The sequence below is a fragment of the Xenopus laevis genome, chromosome 5L (assembly GCF_017654675.1).
Source record: "Xenopus laevis strain J_2021 chromosome 5L, Xenopus_laevis_v10.1, whole genome shotgun sequence".
In the NCBI taxonomy this organism is placed as follows: Eukaryota; Metazoa; Chordata; class Amphibia; order Anura; family Pipidae; genus Xenopus; species Xenopus laevis.
Window position 1 is genome coordinate 148,411,605 of NC_054379.1, and position 26,489 is coordinate 148,438,093.

Sequence of the window (26,489 nt, forward strand, 5' to 3'; positions counted from 1 at the left end):
GATTTCAGTGCAGAATTCTGAAGGAGCAGCACTATTAACTTATGCGTTTTGGAAAAAACATGTTTTCCCATGACATTATCCCTTTAATATATGTATTGATAGGAGTTCTATGCATAATGTTAACCCACCCATAACAAATGCATATACTGTAACTGTAAGGTTATTTGTTATGGTTTATATAGCCATTGCTCCGAGTGCCTAGAACTAGAGATCTGTAATTCTAGTCTTGCTTGTGTGCTATTCCAGCAAGTCACAATATGCTCATGTGTAAATCTGGTTCATACGTGCACTTCCCACACACACAAGCACAGCCAAATGTTATTGATCGGAAGTGGCTGAAGTACTGTACAGAAAATGTTAATGCTGCAGGCCCTCACGGCAGGGTTCCACTTGAAAAAGAATCCATAAATGTTTATCATGAGGGGGTGAGTGGGGAGCAGGAACTCTGGGCTGGGGGTGTGGAGGGATTGGACAGACAAGATATGAAATTGTAAATAGCAGCCTACTTTTATTTCACTTGGAATAAAGGGCAATCACGTGTAAAACACTACGGACGGCATCTCTAATGTTGGACCTGATGGAGTTGTGCCTGTTATTCAACCGTGCTGACTGTAATTATTAGGGATGCACCGAATCTACGATTTTGGATTCGGCCGAACCCCCGAATCCTTTGTGAAAGATTCGGCCGATACCGAAACGAATCCTAATTTGCATATGCAAATTAGGGGTGGGAAGGGGAAAACATTTTTTACTTCCTTGTTTTGTGACAAAAAGTCACGTGCTTTCCCTCCCGCCCCTAACTTGCATATCCAAAAGCAAGCAGAAGGATTCGGCCGAATCCTGCTGAAAAAGGTCAAATCCTGGCCCGAATCCTGGATTCGGTGCATCCCTAGTAATTATGTAATCTCTCCATCTGAAAGGTAACCATCCTATCCAGTGGCCAGGGAAATTAGCACTGATAGTAATAAAAGAGGGATCACTGGACCTGCCCACGTTGGTCAGCTTTCCTATGGGAGAGTTAAAGGGGGTGTTTCACCTTTATATTATCTTTTCGTACAATATAGAACAGCAAATTCTAAGCTATTTTTCAATTGGTCTTCATTATTTATTTTTTATAGTTTTTTTTTTTAATTATTTGTCTTTTTCTTCTCACTCTTTCCACTTTCAGATGGAAGTCACTGACCCCATCTAAAAAAACAAGTTCTCTGCAAGGCTACAAATGTATTGTTATTGCTACTTTGTATTACCCATCTAACTATTCAGGCTTCTCCTATTCGTATTCCAGTCACTTCTTCCAATCAGTGCATGGTTGCTAGGGTAATTTGGACCCTAGCAAACAGATTGCTGAAATTGTAAACTGGAGGCTTCTGAATAAAAAGCTACAAATAATAATAAAATGAAAACCGATTGCAAATTGTCTTCGCATATCACTTTCTACATCATACTAAAAGTTAACTTAAAGGTGAACAACCCTTTAAGTACAGCAGGTACCAGTTAAATTACTCTTATAATTATTGCTTTATTCACAATTATATAGTGAATAAAGTACCCCCTATTGTAAAATATAAGGATATTATAAGTCACCAAGGAGTTCCATGACCATATAAAAGCACAAGAGTTCTTTTATACAGGTCATGGAAAGGTGAGTTCTAATATCCTCATATTTTTCAACAGGGGGTACTTTATTTATTATAATACACATGTTTTAGGGAGTCATGTGACAAAAATCACATTACTAAGCTCCGTTTATAACTGATGACATCACTAAGAGTCATGTATAAGGATATCATTTACAAGATATTCATTGCTTGTGTGAATTATATATTGTTATTACTGTTATCTCTACTGGTGAAACAATCCAGAGGGTCAAGCATCACTTCTTTAAACACAGGTCAACAGAAAACATACACCCAACATAATTACCAATTCCAAGTCATTCTTTGGAAAAGACCACAAAGCTATTGACCTTATACTTCAGTTTATTGAAACTGTCTTCAAAATAAATCTGCACGCACTCCTGCAACCATGGCCATGGAGGTTAAAAATGTAACTTTATTCCATATTAGTTAAAAGATATGCATATCTTTTAACTAATATGGAATAAAGTTACATTTTTAACCTCCATGGCCATGGTTGCAGGAGTGCGTGCAGATTTATTTTGAAGACAGAGTTTGCCTAAGCTACGGGTTCGGGGCACGGCACCCGGACCATTCGGCTAACTTGGTGAGTGTAAAGCTCTTTGGCTGTTTTCTATTATCTAACAATTGGAGTGAAGGGCCTGGGGTCTGGACACCCAGGTCAGATTTTTCTGCTTGGTAAGGATTGCCTAGCGGTTTACATCAACGTAAAATTTGAGCAATTTGAGCGATTATATGCATATATATATATATATATAAAGATAAGGGATTTGACCCGTAAAGTTTATAAGTGGTTTTGCTCTATTTATATATTATAATCAGTCCAAAGGAGATTGGAGCCGGCATTTTCTTTTTTGTTCACATTATTGAAACTGTCGGCACATTACTCTTACTATTGAAGGTAATTTGGATCTTTATACTTAAAGTCTTGGTTAGGCTGGTTTTGCTTCCAAAAAATATTAATAATATCTTAGTTGGGATCAAGTACAAGGTACTGTTTTATTATTACAGAGAAAAAGGAAATATTTTTTTTAATATCTGGTTTATTTGGATCAAATGAAGTCTATGGTAGTTGGCCTTCCCATAATTCAGAGTTTCTGGATAACGGGTTTCCCGATAACAGATCCCATACCTGCAGTTCTATATGTAGATGACCATTTATGGGGATTTAAATTCTTAGTGTGCCTTGGTCATGGTGTTCCTATATTTAAATCACAAGAGTAATCTTTAGTAAGTCTTATATGGTGAAACACGGGGCAGGGGTGCTTTTTGGCACAAAGTAGGAACAGGTTGCAGTAATGCAGTTCCATATACCAAGGCTGCTTCCTGTTCCTGTTTGGGCCTGATGATGGGAATTACATTATATATATATAATAACATCTTTAGGAAACAGACTGGCATGAAAAGGTAAGCTAATAAATGTTCTTCAACAAGTTGCACTACTGTTTAAACATGCTGCAGGCAATATACAGTATGCTAGTACTTAAATCAATTATCAGCGACTGAATAGCAATTACTTTTGCACAGAATCATACCCTGTGCTTTCTTGTTTTCCATTTCTGGAGTAAATTGGATGATTTTACTGCTAATTGTCTACCCTGCCTTCACCTCTACTAGCCTGTATCCCCAAGTTAATGTCCAGACCTTGGAAATATACCTTTGTATAATGCACACACTTTATAATTAGCTTATAGTTTGTTATATGTACCTTTGTACCATTATACACTGTAGCACTTCCAGAGCAGGCAGAACTATCACAGACAGTGCTAACTCATGAATTAGACTGCATATAAAACCCTGCAAAATGACAAGTGCAACACAATAACAAACATCACTGTTTTGTCAGGTTACACTAGAGGGTGAAAAATGTTGCAAAATTGCAAAACAATATTTCAGAGTTTCTTTTAGAGTTGACTGTCAACATCCAGTTCTAGTGATTCCGCTTCAGGCAACCACCAAAATATGCAGAAAAACGGCAAGCACTCCTGGAGCCACTCGTAGGTAAAAACAGCTTTTATTCAGTCGGTTAAAACATGGATTCCATGTTTTAACCGACTGAATAAAAGCTGTTTTTACCTACGAGTGGCTCCAGGAGTGCTTGCCGTTTTTCTGCACATTTCCTCACTCACCCCAGCTACGGGTTCGGGGCGATGCACCCGGGCCACCCTGCACGTTCGGTGAGTGTTTTTCCTTATTAGCCGTGATTGAGTTAATTGCGGGATTGGATCTATGTGCTGGACCCGGGGTTTCTTACACACCTGGGTCAAAAGAGTTTAAGGGTGAGCTCAAATGAGTCATAAGATTGATTCTCACCTTTTTTGAATGTTTATTCATTGCACAATTAGAGAACTTTCGTTCCTTTCCTTTTCCCGTTTTCTAGTATCAGTTATAGGACCATTTGAGCCGATATAAATTCTTTTTCCGTATTACAACCACCAAAATATCCCTAAATACAGGTATGAGACCTGTTATCCAGAATGCGTGGGACATGGGGTTTTCCGGATAATGGATCTCTCTGTAATACCTTCATACCTTAAGTCTACTAGAAAATCATGTAAACATTAAATAAACCCAATAGGCTGGTTTTGCTTCCAATAAGGATTAATTATATCTTAGTTGGGATCAAGTACAAGCTACTGTTTTATTATTACAGAGAAAAAGGAAATCATTTTTAAAAATTTGGATTAGTTGGATAAAATGGAGTCTATTAGAGATGAACTTTCTGTAATTCTGAGCTTTCTGGATAACGGGTTTCTGGATAAGTGGTCCAGAGGAACAGAGTTGGTTAAGAGATAATGTTGGGGTATCCCTCTCATGCAACCTTGATGCTGCCAATTCATTGCAGTTACCATACACATTATAGTAGGTGTTCACAGGCCAGTGCCTTGGTGGGTTTTTTAGGCCTTTATAGGGGTTGTTCATATTTGAGATGTAGAGATTGATATTCTGAGATGATTTGCAATTGGTTTTCATTTATTATTATTAGTGCTTTTTGAGTTATTACCTGTTTATTCATCAGCTCTCCAGTTTCAGCAATCTGGTTGCTGGGGTGCATATTACCCTAGCAACCGTGCATGGATTTAAATAAGAGACTGAAATATGAATAGGAGAGGTCTGAATAGAAAGATGAGTAATAAAAAGAAGCAATAGCAATACATGTGTAGCATTATAGAATCAGAAGAAAAAGGCAAAGAATTAAAAAAAAATATTACATATTAAAAGTTAACTCAAAGGTGAACCACTCATTTAACCCTCTGGTCCACTTTTAAACTTTAAGCATGTCAGATAACAGAGTTAAGCTAAGTCAGTACAGTTGCCCAATCTGTTGGATCACATCAAAACAGCAGCAGGTTATAAATTAGACAAAAATTAAAGTTTTTTTTTGGGAATACGTATGACAAACCAGGTTATTTTGGGGGAGTGCAGTGGTGCAGTTCAGGACAAAAGAAGGAAGACACAACTGGGGTTATAATACAGGGTAAGAGAGTTTGCAGTTGGTCTTAGTTTTTCTTTCTTGATACTTATCTATAGAGGAAAGAGTGAAGCCAAAACTATTTTTGCCATTTGCTGTCCTTCCAGCGCAACATGCATTAACTAAGCCATCTAATTGCAAATCCTCATCAAATGAGGTTTTGATTTTCAGCTGGTGCTTGTTCAGTGGCTCCACGCAAGGAAATAGATATCCACAGCAGAAACAAACGCCTGGCTCAACTGCAGCTGGACGTCTAGCAACCCGAGTGACATGCCAGTCTAATGCTTAAAGATCTTCTCTGAATTGTGTTCTGAAATTGATACTGTACAAGGTACTTAAAGGGAAATGATAATGAAAAATACAAGTGGCACCTTTAGCTCTGAACACTGGTGCATTCACAGAGATGAGCTTCTTTGCTTTAAAGGTATGAGACCTGCTATCCAGAATGCTCGGGACCTGGGGCTTTCCGGATAATGGATCTTTCCATAGTTTGAGAATTAAGAATGAGGTTTAAATTGGGCTGTAAACCCCAATATAACATTTTGCATGATGTCAATTTATTTCATTCTAAGCATCTTGTTTCATGTTTATTTTTCTAACTATTCCATGCTAGTAGAAGTAACCGTTCAATGCTTGCTACGAGTTACAAGCCTGGAGCAAAATTAGCTCCAGTTAGAGCATTCCCTCTTGGACATCTGTCTGCTTCATATGCATGGAAAAGAATAAACAGGGCCATGGAAAAAGCCACAATAGAACAAAGAATGAAAACAATAATAGCTGTAATAATAGTAATTGCTTCCCCCTAAGTCACTGAACTTTATATAGGTAAAAATGAAGCCAAGTATGCAATATTCTGCTCTGCATCCATCAGATATAGCCCAAACCAGCTAAAGAAATAAAACTTTCTGCATCACTGTGATAAGGTATAGTTCTTCATTTCAGCATATTAACGGCCAAGATAAACTTAAGTCACTGGGGAGGGACCAATTCATTATGAAACCCACAGTGACCTTAATCTCGGCCTGGGGGGTCAGAAGTGTCAGGCAGCAGGTCTGGGTCAGCAGAGCCCACTGAATTTATTCCCAATGTCCCACCAGCCCAATCCCACCTGAATCTCTTACCTCTTACCCCAGACTGGCACTTCTCTTCTTTAAAAAAACAAATCAACCCTGAGTTAATTCCAGCAGGGTAGGACACTGCCATCTCCATGGATAACCTGCACCTTTTCAGACTTGGTACATGCCATGGGAAAGACACGTTTTCTTGTGGCCCATTATTTATATGAAGTAGTTTTTCCCCATCAATGTACCTTCACCCCTAATGAAACTTGTTTGCTCTTTCAGTTGTGTACTAAAGGCATGCATTTATTTCCGGAGAAGTACACCATAGGAGAATGCCATGCAGGGCAGCCAGAGGAAACTACCAAGTATTTTGACTCCCAAAATTCCATCCATTGGGTTTTGCCACCATCCATTTTTATCCGGTCTGTAAAGCACAGCTGAAAAACAGGGGCTTATGCGGAGATATACAATACTATGACCTATTTCTTTTGATAGTAATCAAAGTAAGGGGTTGTATTTAACCCCATCAATTTTGCACACACCTTCTAGAATGAGTAACCTAAATAACTCATTCTTCAGACCCAGGCACACTGTCTGGCATGGTAGGCTGGGCAAATATTACAATTAATAAGCCATGTACCTAATTCAAGATTTGGTTCAGGTAGATTTCCAGTACTTTTTGCAGGCTATGGATATGGCAGAATTCTTTTTGAACTTTGAACTACGGATAACTGAACAATTATGCAAATTAGGGTTCAGTTCAGTATTCTGCCGAATATATTGTGTGGGCTTCAACCTGATCCAAAAATTATGTATTAGTATTGTTCTTCTAATAAAAGTGTCCTGTGCCATTGCCATATGTCCCAGGGACCTAAGAATGTGTTGTTTTGAGCACCGCTACAGAAACTATTGTTATTCAAAACTGTTTCCCATATGAACCTATGAAGATAATTATGTTGGAGCCTTGGAGGTACATAGTGGTGATAGACAGGCATGCGCTCAGAAGTACCCAAGCAAATGCCAGACAGACACGTATCATTTAATGATAGCAGAGGTTCTGTATTGTATAGGGATGCACCAAATCCACCAGTTTGGATTCGGCCGAAAACCCAAAATCCTCGCGAAATATTTGGTTGAATAGCAAACCAAATCCAAATTCTAATTTGCATACGCAAATTAGGGGTAGGGAGGGGAAACACTTTTTTAACTTCATTGTTTTGTGACAAAGTCATGCTAATTCTAATTATGTCAAACCGGAAGTCCTTCAACAATACAAGACTGTAGAAGTCTTCTAAAAGAACCTCAATCATCTCCAGACAATTGACAGGGGCTCTATTGTAGGAGACACAAGAAGATCCCACTGCTGACAGAGAAACATAAGAAAGAACTGAAGTTCTTCATAACATAACTAAACAAGGCAAAATGTATGGGGGTAGATGTCCTGTGGACAGATGAGATAAAAGTAGAGCTTTATGTTCACACACAACATCTCTTTATGGGGGGGATGAAGCCTTCAAAGATAAGAACATCATCCCTGTAAGTAAAACATGGAAGAGCTTGTTTTAAGGGCCACTTTTCTGCCCCTAGATCTGGTTCCATTGAGTCTGCTCATGGCATCATGAAATCAGGAGATTACCAAAGCATTTGGGAATCCAATATTGAACCCAGTGTCAAAAATGTGGGTTTCCATCACAGATCATGGGTGTTGGACAATGACCTGAAGCACACTTTAATAAGCACTTAGTAATTAATAAAGACAAAACATTGGACTGTCCTGCTGTGGCTTGCAATTAAATTCCATTGAACAGTAGTGGAGAGATCTGAAATCTGCAGTTTGAAGAAGTCAATGTGGGAGAACTGGGGCAGTTTCTAAAAGTAGAGTGGTCCATACTTTCAGCAGAGACACATAAGAAAATAATTCATGGCTATAGGAAAATTCCTTTATTCTTTCTATCATTATTATAACAGTATACACAAAAGTCATAGCCTAACGGCATTCATTATAATTATCTGTTAAGGAATGAGGATGAGGATGGAGAAGTGCTTTCTTAGCTTCCCAAAAATAACTTTTGGACAAAGCTTTTCTCAGTCCCAAAAGAGCACCATCAATATACTCAACAACAAAAAAAAGAGTATTTTTTTCTAGCGTGTACAATCAATCATACATATTCTTGTTCATGATATATAATTTGGCCGGTACAATGTATCGTTATAGATTTTTCGCTGACTTAGGATAATTGGGCCTGCATTAAATTAAACCTCTGTGCCTTTTTTTTTATTCAGTGACAGCTGTGTATTGTTATTATATTGGACAGCTTAATTTGTCTGCTAGGTCACAATTACACATTCACTTGCTGATCTAATGGAGCGTCTCTGGGAAGGTGCTATGTTTAGAGGGGAAGAGGAGCACAGATAATATACTAGTGTATATGCATTGTACATAAGGGGTTATTATAGAATAGGATCTTAGGTACTGAACGGACTGAACTGGTACAAAAGTGGTTTGACATTATGGTTTGCTGATTAGACACCCAGCAAAGGAATGAGACAGAGTTGGTGTACGCCCAAGCAGTCATTGTGTTCTGCAAACAGAATGTAAATTATTTGCACTTAATCACATTTCTGTAGATTTTGAACTTACTATGACACCCTTCGAGCCTGATATTATGTAAGGAATAAAATACATTCTGCTGTAATATAAGTGTATTCAATGTCACCAAGAAGTTCAAAGGCCCTATAAAAGGGACTAGTTTTACAATCCTTAATATTTAATCATGGCTGCAAGACATTCGGTGTAACATGGTCCTCCGCACTAGAGCTAGTGTCAACAGTAGAGGCCCCTGCCTAGGGCACAGCTATTTGGGCTGAAATGCCATTCAGTAGTTTATTGATTCTGTCTTGTTCATATCCAGCAAACTATCAATAACCATGCCATACACCTTTATACAAACACCACACACCTACTACTGCATCCATGGCCTTGAAAACAGGTACCCCAGTGTTCCACATGCATCCCCCACCCTGTGGATTGATCTGCACCAGGGGTGCTTCGCCAATGAGGCGAGTTGAGGCTGTCCCCTCAGACTAGGTACCAGGGGCGGCAAAAATGCTGCTCCTGGTACTTTAAGAGAGAATTTCTGAGGGAGGGGGGCTGCCTCAGGCGGAGGAGGGGCCAGGATCACCCCTGATCTGCACCAAGACACTCCTAGTAGAGCCAACCAATCTGCAGCACCAGGACAATGTGCAACTGAAAAGTCCAGTTGTATCCACTAACAATCAGTTCTATAATGTTGCCCTGGATTCAAACATTTGGAGGGGTTCTTGGGAGCGTGATCGTAGCCAGCATTAAACAGTCCCTTCATACTGAAGCATTTAATTTTATTTTGGTGTTCAAAGAAACACGCACACTAAAGTCAATATCAACAGACCTCTTCTTCCTTGCTGACTGCTAAGACCTCAGCCAGTTCTCCCAGGTATATAGATAGATATAAACTGCCGACAGATTAAGTTGGTAGTGTATGGGGCCCTCCAATAGGCTTCCCTGAACGATTTCTAGACAAAAGCCGTCCAGATGTCAATTTGGCAGGTTTAAAAATCCTGTTGGATCAAGAAAAGCATTGGTTCATTAATGCAGTCCTCGATCATTCTCGTTGTGATTCGATCATTGGGCCCTAGGGCCCAAGATCAGATCAGACTGATATCTCCCACCTCAAGGTCCTTGGTCCTGACATTTGTTTGCTTTACCATTCTATTGCATTCTTTTACATTCTCCTTGGTTTCAGAAATGCCTAGATGTTCCACTTCTCACCTCCAATGGTGCTGCCTACTGAAGATGCTTGCAAAAAAAAACACCTACACTCTTAAGACAATAACATAGTAATTTAGGTTAAAAAAAGATACACATCCATCAAGTTCAACCTTTTTTAACCTGACTAACTGCCAGTTGATCCAGAGGAAAGCAAAAAACCCCATCTGAAGCCTCTCGAATTTGCCTCAAAGGGGGAAAAAATTCCTTCCTGACTCCAAAATGGCAATCGGACCAGTCCCTGGATCAACTTGTACTATGAGCTAGCTTCCATAACCCTGTATTCCCTCACTTGCTAAAAAGCCATCCAACCCCTTCTTAAAGCTATCTAATGTATCAGCCTGTACAACTGATTCAGGGAGAGAATTCCACATCTTCACAGCTCTCACTGTAAAAAAAACCCTTCCAGATATTAAGGCGGAACCTCTTTTTTTCTAAATGGAATGGGTGAACATCACCAATTTGGCCAGTCTTTCTTCATAGCTAAGATTTTCCATACCTTTTACCAGCTTAGTTGCCCTTCTCTGTACCCTCTCTAATACAATAATGTCCTGTTTGAGTGATAGAGACCAAACCCGTATGGCATATTCTAGATGGGGCCTTACCAGTCCGGAGGTTGTCAGAGACAGTATGTCACTTTAAGCTGAGCTGAACTCCCCAATTTATTGTAGGACACATCTACACTAGCTATTCCCCACTTTGCCCTGGCATGCACCATTAGCAGGAAAACAGGTAACAGGGGGTTGAAGGAGTGTCTGGTCTGCCAGAAAAGACTAAAAAAGTCCTGATTATTATCTAAAGAAGTGATCCCCAACCAGTGACTCATGAACAACATGCTGATCCCCAACTCCTTGGATGTTGCTTCCAGTGGCCTTGAAAGAAAATTTTAGTTGCATAAAACCCAGCTGTACTACCAAACAGAGCCTCCAGTGGTCTGCCAGTCCACATAGGGGCTACAAAAACAGCCCTTATTTGGCACCTCCAGAAACCTTTTTCATGCTTGTGTTCCTTCCATCTCTTTTTACATCTGAATGTGGCTCACATGTAAAAAAGGTTAGGTACCGCTGATCTATAGGATACCTGGAGAAACAGCATATAATTGCAATGAAGCTACAGTAGCAACCAGAACTACAGGAAGACCATGGCCATGGCTTCATGGTAAGTGGCTAGGCATTCGTTTTAGAAATCCTGAGAGTAAATGAACTATCCTTGAATCCAGTTTAAATGATAAAAATAGATGAAAACAAAATAATATTGTTAAAATTGGAAATTCAGTCCTAGTTAAACAGACATGGTGGACATACTTTGGTTGTAAGAAAAACTTAACCACCTCTTCCATCTTCTGTTAGTTTCTCTGTTGTTACCCTGCACCTCATACAAAATCATACTTTAATTGTTGTTTGCCAACAGTAGATTGTGCATGGTTGATTTGAATTGTGCATAAATTAGTAATGTACTGTGCTTACCAGATACGTTAGAGCTACATTAATTTTTCTTATTACTTGCAGAGCGGCCTGGGTTGCAGAAACTGATTTGCTTTCTCATCATAAACACCTCCCAAAGTTTGTAAATTAAAAGAGACCAGAATCTACCATAATGGATCAAAATCGTCCTATTGATAGTGGCCCAACTGGGACAATTTGGGGAACCATTATTTAAAGTAATTTAATTAAGTACAGTAATTATGATTCTGGTTGTTGTATCTGGCTTCATATGTACTTTAGGGCCTGAGAGATATTAAAATGTGTGATTCGAGTAACCTTTTTGTTCCTTTTCAGTGCACTGGGGTGTGGTTATCAGAGCAGATTATGGCTCCTATTAGCACTAGTAACCCATAGCATTACAGTCATTAGCAGCAGTAGATCAACAAAGTACTGTGTATGTGCACTTATCAGAGCATGAGCTAACTAAGGCCAAACAGCTTCACTCCCATCTATGGACACGGCAAAGCCTGATTTTAAGGGGACAGTACTGTATACACCTAAAACACCTCGGCTAAAAATGGCCACATTAAGTAGGATTTTTCTTTTTAAAATCCATATTTTCCTATTTTTTTCCATTATAAAGCTCTAACTTGAAAGTTTGGTAAAGTTCACTGAACAAACCACCCCCTTCCCATATAAACAGGGCAATTGGTTCAGAGCTTCCTATCGGCAGGGTCGGACTGGGCTGGCGGGACACCGGGTAAAAACCCGGTGAACCCCAGCCCTTGTGGGCCCCGCAGACCCGCACTCATGCACTGCCTGCACCACTGCCTGCGCTGCCTCCTGATATTCCCCCTCCCATACCCAACCGAGAGAACAGATACGAGCAGCAGTGCGAGTTGCCAGGAGGGGAGTTGCGGTAGCGCAGTTGGCCCAGAGGAGGGTTGGGGGGACCTGGAGCAGGGTTGTGATTGGGGCCTAAAAGAGGTGGGAGCCCCTGTACTTTCTTAAACTAAACAGGGCAATCAGGGATACTAAACGTCTTCATGTTTGGTTCGTGCAAGATAGGTAGCTAACAGTATAAGTTTAGAATAGCTAATAGTATAAGTTTAAGATAGCTAACAGTATTCATTACAAAATGCCTTATGGTTCTTTAAGAGACCTCTACACACTGCACTATTCCTGCTGAATTGTGCTTCCCTACATTGGAATACATATGCCAGAATAGTTATATATAGTTTTATATCAGTAACATAAATAAAGCCTTACAGCCCTGGGTCCAAATACTAATTTTACAACTGCCCACCCCCACCATTCACTTATTCTACTTTGCAGCACATCTCTAAAGACCACAATGGGAATGCTGTTGCAGTGCCGCCAAATTATCTTGAATTCTCTGTCATGCCCTATCAGTGACAAACCCTGGTGCAGCTGCACCTCTTGCCCTATGTTTAGTTGTGCAAATTCAAGAGGCGTGGAAAACCATTAGCTTCTGTTTTCAGAGGCCAAGTCACCCAGTGCCTTGGCAGTTAAGATTTCCCTTGCTAGGTAGGCTTCCATTCTACATGGCAGGCCCAAACAGCCAATGAGAGAGTCAGCTTGAAGGCCAATTGATATGAGACCATCCAAGCACTGACTTATTACAAACAAATGGGCCCGATAATGCCCATGTAAGCCTTCTGATAACTATGTTCTCATGTGTGAATAATATTTTACTGTATATAACATCTGCCAGTCAAAATCCAGCCACAGAAATGTGCTGTGTAATAGCCAGACGCATTCCATAAATTATAATATCACAAACATATAAATAGCAGGTCAAATCCTGTGAATGAGACCGGGATATCGGATCTCAAGGACTTTGCAGCTGTCCCCAATTCTTGGCTCGCTCTGCTACTGTACAGTCACATCACAAATTCCACTGGGTAAATCCTACCAGATTACAGGGTGCTGCCAGATTCCTCCATTCCCCGGCTTAGTGAAAGCACAGCCAAAGATCAACCGGAAAGCTCAGCATTTAATCTTTATTGACCAATAAAACCATTGCAGCTGGAAACTGTACTAAAAAGGTCGAGGTTAAAAAACAGAAACAAATTCATCAAGGTCAGCACTTCATCCTATGGCAATCTCATCCATATAATGTGAAAGAATATCTTCAATTTGCATAAAAAGGGTGAAAAAAACTTTCCTTTCTCCAAATGGCAGTTGGACCAATATCATGCTATGCTGCAGATTTACTTAAAATTGTAAAAAGAATCTCCACCTTTTTTCCTGGCTGGTTGGTTTCAGAAAACACATGAGCAAAAATGCAAACATTTTCCCATAGGCAGCCATTAGAAATATTTTCGCCAACAGTTCCTCCATCAGCACAATTTTGCTAAATACGCACTAATTTTGGCTATAGGCTATAATGCTATTCCCATGGAATAGAACATTGTGGAAAAAAAGTAAACTAAAAAGAGGAAAAACTAAAAAATACTTTAGTAAATAAAGTAAAAAAACACAAAAAACTAAACTTTCACCATATTTATGTATTAAATTGCAACTGAAATCCAAAAGAAAGTCAGCTTCTTCTTGGGGCATTGACAGTAGCATACCTACTTACTAGGGGGGCAAAAAAATCAGATTGTTATTATGAAACCAAACTGGTATGTAAAGCATTGTAGGTGCCCCATATATAGATAGACTTTAAGGGTAGAACGCCTCAAGCGATTTTAACTGCGATACTGTCCATTCCAACGTGCTGAGATGAATCGCAGGCGCCATGCCGGATGCAACGAATCTAAAGGCCCCCTTACATGGGCCAATGAAAGCTGCCTACAGACAGGGATCGCGGCTGCATCTGTTCGTTGCTGCGGTCCCGCAATCCAACCACCCGTAATCCCTGCATTGTGATCCGATCATTGGGCCCTAGGGCCCATGATTGGATCAGCCCGATATCGCCTACCTCAATGTGGGCATATCGGGGAGAGATGGCAGCCTTTAGGTAAGTAATAGGAATGTCGGACGTTGTCCGGCACGCAGCATGCAGCGTCGCATCCAACAGTCGTGTCGTATCGGATGCATGCAGCGACAACGTTCAACATTCCTATTACTTACCATAGATTCGGCGCATCCAACCTGACGCCTGCGATTCATCACAGCGCATCAGAACAGATGGTAAAATCGCCCTTTGAGTTCTACCCTTAATATTCAGTCTTGAATCTATCAACCAAGTACCAAGAGGGGTAGGGTATGTGGGCCAGACCACAAGGAGGACAGAAGAGCACAAAAAGTTTTTCCTCATCTCCTACCAGATAAAGAACCCAAAATAAGGAAGCAGTTAGATATGGTTGGCAGTCTTAGGTGGCAGTTAGGTGGAAGAGGTTGTCATGCCCAGTAGTGGAAGGTTGACTATACTACATGTTGACTATGTTATCAGTTTGCTTCTGGATACCAGGTATATGCATGCTGATTAACCCTGCATAGCTTGTGCCTACATATTGATTACAAGCTTGCCTGGGTATCTAAACCCACTGTAATACAACAGGATTCACAAAAACAGCTGCACATTCCATTTGAAACATAAATGCGTATCTGTTCATCTCTAGTGCCGAGACAAGGTTTTTCATCAAATTGAATAAACTGCTGGAAATCAATACAGGGCGTACATAGGAGATTGTATTGGTAATGCTCACAGGCAAAGGCCTTGCTGTAACAATAATTAGCAATCTGTGCACTCAACCTGCTTTATACAGGGGGAGATCATTGGATTTACCTCTACATAACACAGTGGTGTCCCTATGTTGTCAGAATTTGTTAGGAAATGGAGGGCTGCAGGGTGGGATCACTTCTGATGATTGGTAGGGTAGATGCAGATGTGATCCTGCAGAACTACTGCTTTCATCCATTGCAACAGGTTGGCCTCCAAATTGATTGCTTGTATTTGATGGAAGTTCTACAAGAGCTGTAGGGGCACAGACAGGGGGGGGTGATCTGCTTCGGGGAATGAAAAATGTGTTTTATGATGTCAATGGGAATGAAATTTGGCATTCGGAATGAATATAAATTACTGCGACAAAGAATGCTAAAACCAATTAGCTCTCCTAGGACGCAGCAGGTTTTAACGGTCAGAGATAAAAAGGGAAACATTGCTTGCTTTGAAAAATGAAATGATTTGGCCTTGTGTGTTGTACATTAGGAAAAACTAATCAACTACAATTCCCAGCAGTTGTACTAATTATCAATAGTTATTATTGGCGATTCATTATTGCAATACTCTGCCCTCTTTACTAACTCTATAAAAGGTGCATTTGATATATCAGCCATCCCACACCCCAATCTGAACATAGGGATGCAGAAATCAAGTGACATTTTATATTGTATGTATATATATATATATATATATATATATTGTCACAATGTCATCTCAGGTATCCAAATGATACCTATACTGGGCTGGGCGCCTGCAAAGAAATCTTCAGAGGGGCCCGGTGCAACTTTAAACTAGAACCAAACCATACTCCCAGCCACCGACTGGCCAGCCGCCCAAGCTCCCTCCCATTTGTGCTCCCTCCCGTGCTCCATCCCTTTTGCTCACCAGCGAGAGGAGATTTTCTTAAAGCTATAGAGCAGTGGTCCCTAACCAGTAGCTCGTGAGCAACATGTTGCTCTCCAACCCCTTGGATGTTGCTCCCAGTGGCCTTAAAGCAGGTTCTTTTTTTTGAATTCCAGGCTTGGTGACCTGGAGGAGAAGTTTTGGTTGCATAAATACCAGGTGCACTGCCAAACAGAGCCTCAATGTAGGTTGACAATCCACATAGGGGCTACCAAATGGCCAATCACAGCCCTTATTTGGCAGCCTAAGAACATTTTTCATGCTAGTGTTGCTCCCCAACTCCTTTTACTTCTGAATTTTGCTCACGGGTTCAAAAGGTTGGGGATCCCTGCTATAGAGGAAGCAGACCCTGCAGAATGGGCCCCTGTTCATTTAAAAATAACTAGGTAAATGCAGTAACCCCTTTTGGGTTGAACAATCATTCAATGGAGGGGGGGATTTGTAGCGGTAATCCGGGCGCCCAATGTTACAACCCTATTCATAAGCTCCATGAACTATATTCATCTTTCCAGCAGTACAAAGAGCCAAACTTCAGCTCAAGTTTGACCATAGACACAAATATAACATCTTACAAAACAACGGATTGTACAATTTCCGGCCCAGATCCACACCCTGCGCTACAGTCCTGCGTGGAACCAATTTATGAGACCCAGACCCAACCCGAACCTGAAGTCCGCGACCCAAACCGCAAACACATATTTACCCACTTTGATCTGCTACCCGACCCGCAACTGCCTTATCTGCAACCCGATCCGCAACCCGCCAACCACCATTAAACAGGAAGTGCTGTTGCTGAAAACCGGACGTGACATCATCAAAAGTGGGCATGGACATAAAAAAGTTTTGTAAAATATAGACAATATAACATAAGATAAGAAATTTAGATGAAATCCAAAACCACAGACACGTATCTATATACTCGCACCCAAAAATCCTACCCTCATCCCGCACGGTACCCGCTTTTTTTTATGGGTAGCCACGGGTACCCTACCCGCTGCAGGACTCTACACTGTGCTTCTTCTTCCTGCTGCGACTTCCCGTCTTCGGGCCGAATATGGCTATCTTAACATCATACTTGGTGTTTTTTCATCTGGAAGAGAAATACCAGTGGACAAAAGGCCAATACCCCCTTTGAGCCACCTGTGCAGGCAATTACTGACTTTAACAGCAACCACCACTCATTGCATATGTTGGCAGATTTCAGAATAGATGTCACAAGAGATTGCTATCAAAGTCAATGGCAGCCTGCATGGACCGTTTGAATCGACATAAAGAGGGCTATTTACTAAAACTCAAGTTTATCTCAGTTTTTTTATAAAAATAAAGTCAACCTAACTCCCATCCATGAATATAACTCATTTATCAATAATTCTTTTTGAAAAAGTCAGTGTGAAAAAATGTTGTGACAAATTCCTCATGACAATCGAATCGTATGATTGAGGCTCTGAAACTTTAACCACGATGAAAACCACGGTGCCAAGAAAGATTTTCAGGGAAAATCTGCCACTGAATTCTACATGACCTTGACAGTATTTTTTCATATTTTTAGCAGTTTTAGCAAATAATAAACTGTACTAAAAGATTCAAGGTTTTTTTTCCTCTAAAAATTCCCCTTTAAAAACTCAACCAGAAAATTTTGAGGTTTAATAAAAGGGCCCCAAAGTATTTTCCTGCCGGTGTAAAAATATAACATATGCCACTAACTTAAACATCCCATGCCCATCTGGTTACTTCTGTAGGTGGCTACTGGCCACTCCAGGGGCCTAACTACAGAGGAAGCAGAACCTGTAGCTGCTGGGGGCCCCAGGAGGTTTAGGGGGCTCTAGGAAACCCAAATTAAGAGCAATTTCAACATATATTGGTAATACCAGACCACCTCTGGATATGTTGGGGCCCTTAATTTGTTGTGGGGCCCAACAGCATTTAGTTATGCCAATAGACAACTCCTTTAAAAGAGAACTGCCCGAGCCAAGACCTATTTGGGAATGTAATCCAGGGATGTACAACTTGTATCCCAACTCCCAGAACCCCACCAACAGACAAAGGCTGGGGTGTAGCAGTGTGCCACTGATTTAGAGCAGTTCTGGTACTATATGCATAAAATAAAAACATCAGCGTTTTTTACTTTGTTATATAATATTTGGTTGGTATTTTAGCCGGTTCTGTCACTATAGGGCCAGCAACCACCAATAAATAAGCAAAAAGGAAAATACATGAGAAGCAGCTTCCTGCTCCATGTTTCCATATAAGAGTAGATGGACACAGTCCGCAGACAGTACTCATTAGGCTGTAATTTAAAGGCTTCTGTAGCTGCACATTGTCCCTGTGATGTATCGTTTTCCTTCTATAGAGATAGGCAATGAGTGGTCAGACAGGCCTGAGTATACAGTATCTGCTTGCACAAAGGCAAATCGGGTATTTAGTGTCTGGCTGGCTCCTGTCTATGATGGTATCTCTTGGCTCAATAAGGATTCCTAGCAGGCTGCTTAAAGAGTTTACAAAGCCAGGTATTCCTATATATATATACAGTATATATATATATATATATATATATATAATACACAAAAGCCATGAATATCTTGTAAATTATATCCTTATAAACGGTGAGTTCTGATGTCATCAGTTATAAACGGTGAGTTCTGATGTCATTTCCGTCACATGACTCACTGAAATTTGTGTATTATAATAAATAAAGTACCCCCAGTTGTAAAATATGAGGATATTATAAGTTACCTCGGAGTTCCATGACCTGTATAAAAACACTCGGCCTTCGGCCTCGTGTTTTTATATGGTCATGAAACTCCTCGGTAGCTTATAATATCCTTATATTTTACAAGAGGGGGTACTTTATTCACTATATATATATATATATATATATATATATATATATATATATATATATATATATATATATATATATATATATATATATATATATATATATAAATATACACTCCAGAGAGTGTTGCACACAAAAATGGTAGGCAAATGCCCAGGTGCTATCTACTAATGCATGTAACACATTATAGTATATCAATGCACACTGGGACTTAAGTGAAAAAAAAAAAATCTAAATGTATTTGTCAGTGTTTTCACCTCTTTATGAGACCTTTCTCAAGACACTATGCAGTATTTATTTTTCACATACTGACATCAGGTGATTGCACTTGGGTATTTAAATGAGAGTGGAGGGGCCAACTCTGTTTGTGTGTCTTAAGAAATGTCCTAAGAGTCCTAAGGGTTGAACTACACGGACGATTTCTGTGCGCTTTTGTCGGATCCGACGCTGGGAGACAAAACGCGAGCGTCAAGTCGGATACGACGTGAAACAAGGTAAGTGATACAAAAGTCAGATGGTGTTGTAACGTTTGTCCGACGCAACATGACTGTCGGATGCAGACGCCATACACAGGCACTTTTAAACTCTCTCCCTCTGTATGGATCCTCCCTAACTACTTTTCTGACATAAAATTGAAAAATCCCTTTGGGACAAGGACCACATTGGCACACTGATGCCGACAGCCTTCATTGGCCTCCGTTATAATACAATCATTGGCTGAGGGCTAAATAATCAGATCAGCCAGATATAGCTTCTCACATAGGTGGCGATATCAAGCAAAGATTTCACCTTTATTCTTCAACTGTTCTTCAAATATAAAAGATCTGGGAGCTGCTGGACTGGAACCACAGTGGAATGGAGGCTTCTCTGCTCAAAAAGCTTCAGCTGCTCTCTCATTTGTGTGGTTATCACAAAGAGCAACAAATAGCTCTCTGTGGATTCTGGGAGTTGTAGGCTGAAACAAGAGGCAGGCAAGTCAGGGGATTGTGTTTTTTTTCATGCTTAATAATCCTGGTGGCTTCTGGCTGCTTTAAGCAGATAATTCTGTGCTTTCAGATAAATTCACAACATTAGATTGCATTGCTGCATTAAGTGATGGAAGTAGATTTTCGAGATTAACTTTGCCTCTTTTACATGGTATTATTATTATAATTCTTTTTCCCTGAGTTAACCGTATGATACACATGGGGTCAGAGCAGAGGCCTGTATTTGTTAGCCGGGGGCCGAGCAGGATTGGGAGATTACCATGTGCAAGGCAGGGGGCTGCAAAGAAGAATGCAACAGATTCAGGGGTAAAACAGGCCTCTAGACATTTTGGGGGCCTTAAAATGATTTGCAGTGGGGTCCAGTACTATCTAGTTACGCCACTGAAGAGATTCCTGGAGGAATGGGAATCATGTTGGAACATTGCCCTTGTCAACAATGCAGCCAACTCCTATTAACATAAGTCACAGCCGAGGAGGAAACTGCCTGGAGTTATAAAACTGAACTGTTGCCAAGGTCACCAGCCCAGGATGGAATGCTCACGTCATAGCAGCAATATATGGGCACGTCTCTGTGCATTCAAATGGAGGATCATCTTAGAGTTTACTTTTAGTATGATATTGTTGGATTCCCAGCATCCCAATGTCAGGTTAATTATTAGCATGATGCAATGCATGGTGGTACAGAAATCAGTGCAGTCTGCATGAAAATATCATTTATATCATTTATATCCCGTTTACATTACATACATACTTAGTAGAGGCTTCTTTTGCAAATGTAACAGCCTCTAGACGCCTCCTATAGCCTTTGATAAATGTCTGGATTCTGGATGTGGGTATTTTTGACAATTTGTCCATACAAAATCTCTCTAGTTGAGTTAAATTTTATGGCTGCCGAGCATGGACAGCCTGCTTCAAATCATCCCATAGATTTTCCATGATATTTAAGTCGGGGGACTGTGACGGCCATTCCAGAATATTGTACTTCTCCCTCTGCATAAATGCTCTTGTAGATTTCCAAGTGTGTTTAGGGTCATTGTCTTGTTGGAATATCCAAACCCTAAGTAACTTTGTGACTGATACTTGAACGTTATCCTGAATTTGTTGATATCCGACCCTCGACTTTAACAAGGGTCCCAGTCCCTGAACTAGCCACACAGCCCCACAGCATGATGGAACCTCCACCATATTTGACAGTAGGTACAGGCCCGGATTTGTGGAAAGGCCACCTAGGCCCGGGCCTAGGGCGGCAGGATTTTAGGGGGGCGGCATGCTGCTCAACCACACCCACATTGGTTCAAAAACACTGGGGATGCACAGGAGATACAATCTCCATGAAGATTTGCACGAATAAAGGGAATGGGACAGGGGCGACGAACGCCAGGGGGCCTAGGGGCGCCCGCTATGTAAATCCGGCTCTGAGTAGGTAGTAGGTGTTTTTCTTGGAATGCAGTTTTCTTCTTCCGCCATGCAAAGCACTTTTTGTTATGACAAAATAACAAAATTTTTGTCTCATCAGTCCAAAGCACTTTGTTCCAAAATGACAGTGGCTTGTCTAAATGAGCTTTTACATACAACAAGTGACTCTGTTTGTGGCGTGAGTGCAGAAAGGGCTTTCTTATCACCCTGCCATACATATGTTATTTGTGCAAATTACTATGAATTGTAGAACGATGTACAGATACACCATCTGCAGCAAGATGTTCTTGCAGGTCTTTGGAGGTGATCTTTGGGTTGTCTGTAACCATTCTCACAATCCTCCACATATGCCGCTTCTGTATTTTTCTTGGCCTACCAGACCTGGGTTTTACAGCAAATGTGCCTGTGGCCTTCCATTTCCTGATTACATTCCTTACAGTTGAAACTGACAGTTTAAACCTCTGAGATAGCTTTTTGTAGCCTTCCTCTAAACCATGATACTGAATAATCTTTGTTTTCAGATCTTTTGAGAATTGCTTTGAGGATCCCATGCTGTCACTCTTCAGAGGAGAGTCAAACAGAAGCACAACTTGCAATTGGCCACCTTAAATACCTTTTCTCATGATTGGACACACCTGCCTATGAATTTCAAGGCTTAGGGCTCTTACACACGGCCGTTCTGACCTGCGCTCCCCTGCGTTCCGTTTTTTGGCGTTCAGCCGCAGGGGAGCGCAGGAATAGACGCAAGTCATTATTTGAAATGGGCCTGTACTCACTAAGGCGCGTGTAGGCGCCGAACGCAGGAAAAATGCAGCATGTTGCGTCTGAACCTGCGTTCGGCGCCTACACGCGCCTGAGTGAGTACAGGCCCATTTCAAATAATGACTTGCGTCTATTCCTGCGCTCCCCTGCGGCTGAACGCCAAAAAACGGAACGCAGGGGAGCGCAGGTCGGAACGGCCGTGTGTAAGAGCCCTTAAGAAACTAATCCAACCAATTTGGTGTTGCCAATAATCAGTATTGAGCAGTAACGTGCATTCAAATTAGCAAAATTACCCAAATTTTTGCACAGCCAGTTTTTCCCGTTTGATTTAATCTCATACAACTAAATACTGCTTCACTAAAAGTCTTTGTTCAGAAAACACCCCAGTACTCAGATGTTCCTGGGAAATAGATAGAAAAGAAAGATATACCACTTGTCTTTTTTGTTGAAAGTGGAGTGAATTATTATGCAGACTGAGAGGGGTTCCCAAACTTTTTTGTATGATTGTATATTTATATTTTTTTTTTCTGGGTGCACGGTGTTACATACAAAGTAAAAGTCGCCAGGACTCCTTGAATATGCAAAAGTCCATTTGTATTGAAAATATTAAAAGCAGCATACAAAAATACATAATATATAATATTTCAGGACATATAAATCTTCCACTGCACTCCAATATTCAGTGAATCAAATTTCTTTTATTGCATACATCTTGTGTGTCCAACGTTTCGGCCCACCTTAGGGCCTTTATGAAGGCAGGCCGAAATGTTGGACACACAAGACTTATGCAATAAAAGAAATATGATTTACTGAATATTGGAGTGCGGGTCTATGTGAAGATTTATGTAAAAGGTTTGATTCAGCACCCATAAGAAAATATAAATCCGAAACAGAGTGCGGCTGCCTAAAGATACAGTATACAGTAACAAATATCATTGTGCCCAGAAGTTTGCTCGAGGTATAGTAATCCATACCAAGTAAAATGATGTGTGATTACAAACTGTATACTAGTAAATGCTTCCTCCTGGTTGGTTGTTATGGGTTACTAGACCTAGGGCAATACTTTACCTATTATTACATTCACATTTGAAGGCCTCTATATTTGACCATTAAATATTTTATTTTTATTACTATTTTCAGCAGTGGACTAGCTCACCTGGAAAGGCCCAATGGGTCCAGGCATCAGAGGACCCTCCTGCTCATACAAGGGGATAGGAGAAAAGAAAAGGTGATGCGAGACAGCAGAAAAAGCATTAAAAATGTGGTAATGGTCTGCTCGGCCTCTTTCTTTCCTCTCCCACACTGACCATTTTCAGCGTGATGTAAAGAGCACCCTCTTGACAGGTGCAACAACGACTTTACTGACACTTGACTTAAGCACTTTGTCCTTAAACAAAATGTGTCCCAATCGCAATGAGATAATCATATCTGACATATTTAACTTTTAATCCAAAAGTAATATTTGAATATTCTCAGATCTCTGTTTTGCATATGTGAATATAACATTCTTCTATACCTACTATACAATGCCACAGTCCATTCCTCGAGAATATTATCTCTCTGTTACTATAGGCACCATCTCTCCCTACTATACCTGCTATCCCACAGTCACACTCCCTTCCCAGAGACTATTATCCACTGTTACTATAGACACCATCTCTCCCTACTATACCTGCTATCCCACAGTCACACTCCCTTCCCAGAGACTATTATCCCACTGTTACTATAAGCACCATCTCTCCCTACCATACCTGCTATCCCACAGTCACACTCCCTTCCCAGAGACTATTATCCACTGTTACTATAGGCACCATCTCTCCCTACTATACCTGCTATCCCACAGTCACACTCCCTTCCCAGAGACTATTATCCCACTGTTACTATAAGCACCATCTCTCCCTACTATACCTGCTATCCCACAGTCACACTCCCTTCCCAGAGACTATTATCCACTGTTACTATAGGCACCATCTCTCCCTACTCTACCTGCTATACCACAGCCACACTCCCTTCCCAGAGACTATTATCCCACTGTTACTATAGGCATCATCTCTCCCTACTATACCTGCTATCCCACAGTCACACTCCCTTCCCAGAGACTATTATCCACTGTTATTATAGGCACCATCTCTCCCTACTCTACCTGCTATACCACAGCCACACTCCCTTCCCAGAGACTATTATCCCACTGTTACTATAGGCACCATCTCTCCCTACTATACCTGCTATCCCACAGTCACACTCCCTTCCCAGAGACTATTATCCCAGTGTTACTATAGACACCATCTCTCCCTACTATACCTGCTATCCCACAGTCATACTCCCTTCCCAGAGACTATTATCCCACTGTTACTATAGGCACCATCTCTCCCTACTATACCTGCTATCCCACAGTCACACTCCCTTCCCAGAGACTATTATCCACTGTTACTATAGGCACCATCTCTCCCTACTCTACCTGCTATACCACAGCCACACTCCCTTCCCAGAGACTATTATCCCACTGTTACTATAGGCATCATCTCTCCCTACTATACCTGCTATCCCACAGTCACACTCCCTTCCCAGAGACTATTATCCCACTGTTACTATAGGCACCATCTCTCCCTACTATACCTGCTATCCCACAGTCACACTCCCTTCCCAGAGATTATTATCCCACTTATACTATAGGCACCATTTCTCCCTACTATACCTGCTATCCCACAGTCACACTCCCTTCCCAGAGACTATTATCCCACTTATACTATAGGCACCATTTCTCCCTACTATACCTGCTATCCCACAGTCACACTCCCTCCCAGAGACTATTATCCCACTGTTACTATAGGCACCATCTCTCCCTATTATACCTGCTATCCCACAGCCACAGCCCCTTCCCGTGAACTTGTTATACAGTACCAAAGTCACTGTCCCTTTCCAGGTGTTTCTCATGGAATTTAATGACCATTGCCAGAGACTACAGGCATTTTTTTATTATTATGGTTTCTCAATGCAAAGTCAAGAGATGTATTTCTGGTGCGTTACTAAAAACTTTTCCTTGCTAGGATTAGCTGCTCAGAGGGGACCCCAAAATCTGAAGGACCCTGAACAGTCTTCAGTCGGATTGCCTCCTAAATACATTTTTTGTTGTGTAGGCTTTTGTACACCTCTTATTAACTGCTAATAGCAGATCTTGGCCTGGTAATCAGTAGACCGCAACAGAAGACTGCTACTCAAAGTAACTTAGTTAGGCCAACTATTAGACACACAACTTAAATTATTAAATTCTACAACACTATGCAATGTACTTTCAATGTAAACAAAGTCGGATTTTCCATAGTGTTATAACAGAATTCTAAAAATGGAGATGTGGTGTTGACTTTTGATGGAGTAACTTTACCATGAGAAAACTTCTGACATGGACAGGAATTAAGCATCTAACCTCTGGAGCAATTATATACAAATTCTTTACGTGTCCTATTGAATTCCTGTAGTCACCTGTGGGATGGAAAGAGTGTAGCACGTCTCTGCAAAGAGGCACCATGTCTGGGAACCCATAACATAATCTCCACAGTTGGGAATAGCCCCTGTAAGCATGTGCATATCAATTGCCCACCTCCGCCTACTATTCCCCAATCCCAAAAGCTTTTTACCTGATCTATGGGCAGCTGTACCGCTCTGCTGAGGGGTAGGAGCAGCGTGGAGCCAGTGGTACTGGTAGCCATGGCAATCTTTGTGATGATGAAAAAAGATGAAGATTATGCTCTAGATGCTTCCGCTCTGCTCCAAATTCCGAGACTCCCCGAAGAGGGAATGGACCTTCACTTCAACCATCCGGAGATGAACAAAAATAACCCCACAAAGCGATCGGCCAGCCCCAGTGCACTCACTAACACAGCCTCGAACTACAGGGAGTCAGATGCACCCCTGAAAAATAATAATTAAAAAATGTTTTATGAAAAATAATTTGTGATGCAAAAGCTAAAAAGGCAAAGATTGGAAAAATATACAGGGCTGGCACTTTGTAAATCCCATGATTGAGCGCAGAAAAGCAATGAGTCCCTTACAAGGATACAGCAGTCTCTCCAAGCACTGAAATCACAAAGCCACTGCCTTCTCCACCGCCTCTCACTGCTCAGTGTGCTGAATGCAGAATGACACCCAGAGTGGGAGGGAGCGCTGGGCAGGCAGAGCTGCAAAAACACAACTATGGAAGCCTAGGAAGCACAATATTATTACTGGCATTCTCAAAATCACAGCTACGCTAGCGGCTCTGTCTTGCACTGCCACCCCTGGGTGCCTAGGAAATAAGGACAAATAAAGCTGCTGCTGAAGGATACTTACCCATCATTGATTTTGTTTTTAACACTTATGGTTTTAAAGGTGAATCATTTTTTTAAAGCAGCTTTATCAATTTGGAAATAGCTGAATTAAAGGAATTATCTCTTTAAAATGGCTTGGTTTGTTAAAAAACAAAAGTGGTATTAAATATTTGTTGACGCTTAAAA

The 26,489-nt window shown here is 40.9% G+C and overlaps 1 protein-coding gene and 1 long non-coding RNA gene across 2 annotated transcripts in view; one reads left to right on the forward strand and one right to left on the reverse strand.

The window, feature by feature from the left end:
- LOC108717172 (lysophospholipid acyltransferase 2) overlaps positions 1-26,344 on the reverse strand; it is a 122,592-nt gene extending 96,248 nt beyond the window's left edge. The window contains exon 1 of the mRNA XM_018264004.2: positions 25,635-26,344. Within this exon, the coding sequence (XP_018119493.1) occupies positions 25,635-25,706 (72 nt within the window). The 5' untranslated portion in view covers positions 25,707-26,344. The remainder of the gene's footprint in view (positions 1-25,634) is intronic.
- On the forward strand, positions 19,183-25,640 carry LOC108717173. The gene is made up of 3 exons (XR_001935820.2): positions 19,183-19,329; positions 23,140-23,227; positions 25,047-25,640. It is a non-coding gene; the product is annotated as an uncharacterized LOC108717173 (long non-coding RNA).
- Positions 26,345-26,489: the final 145 nt, after the last annotated feature.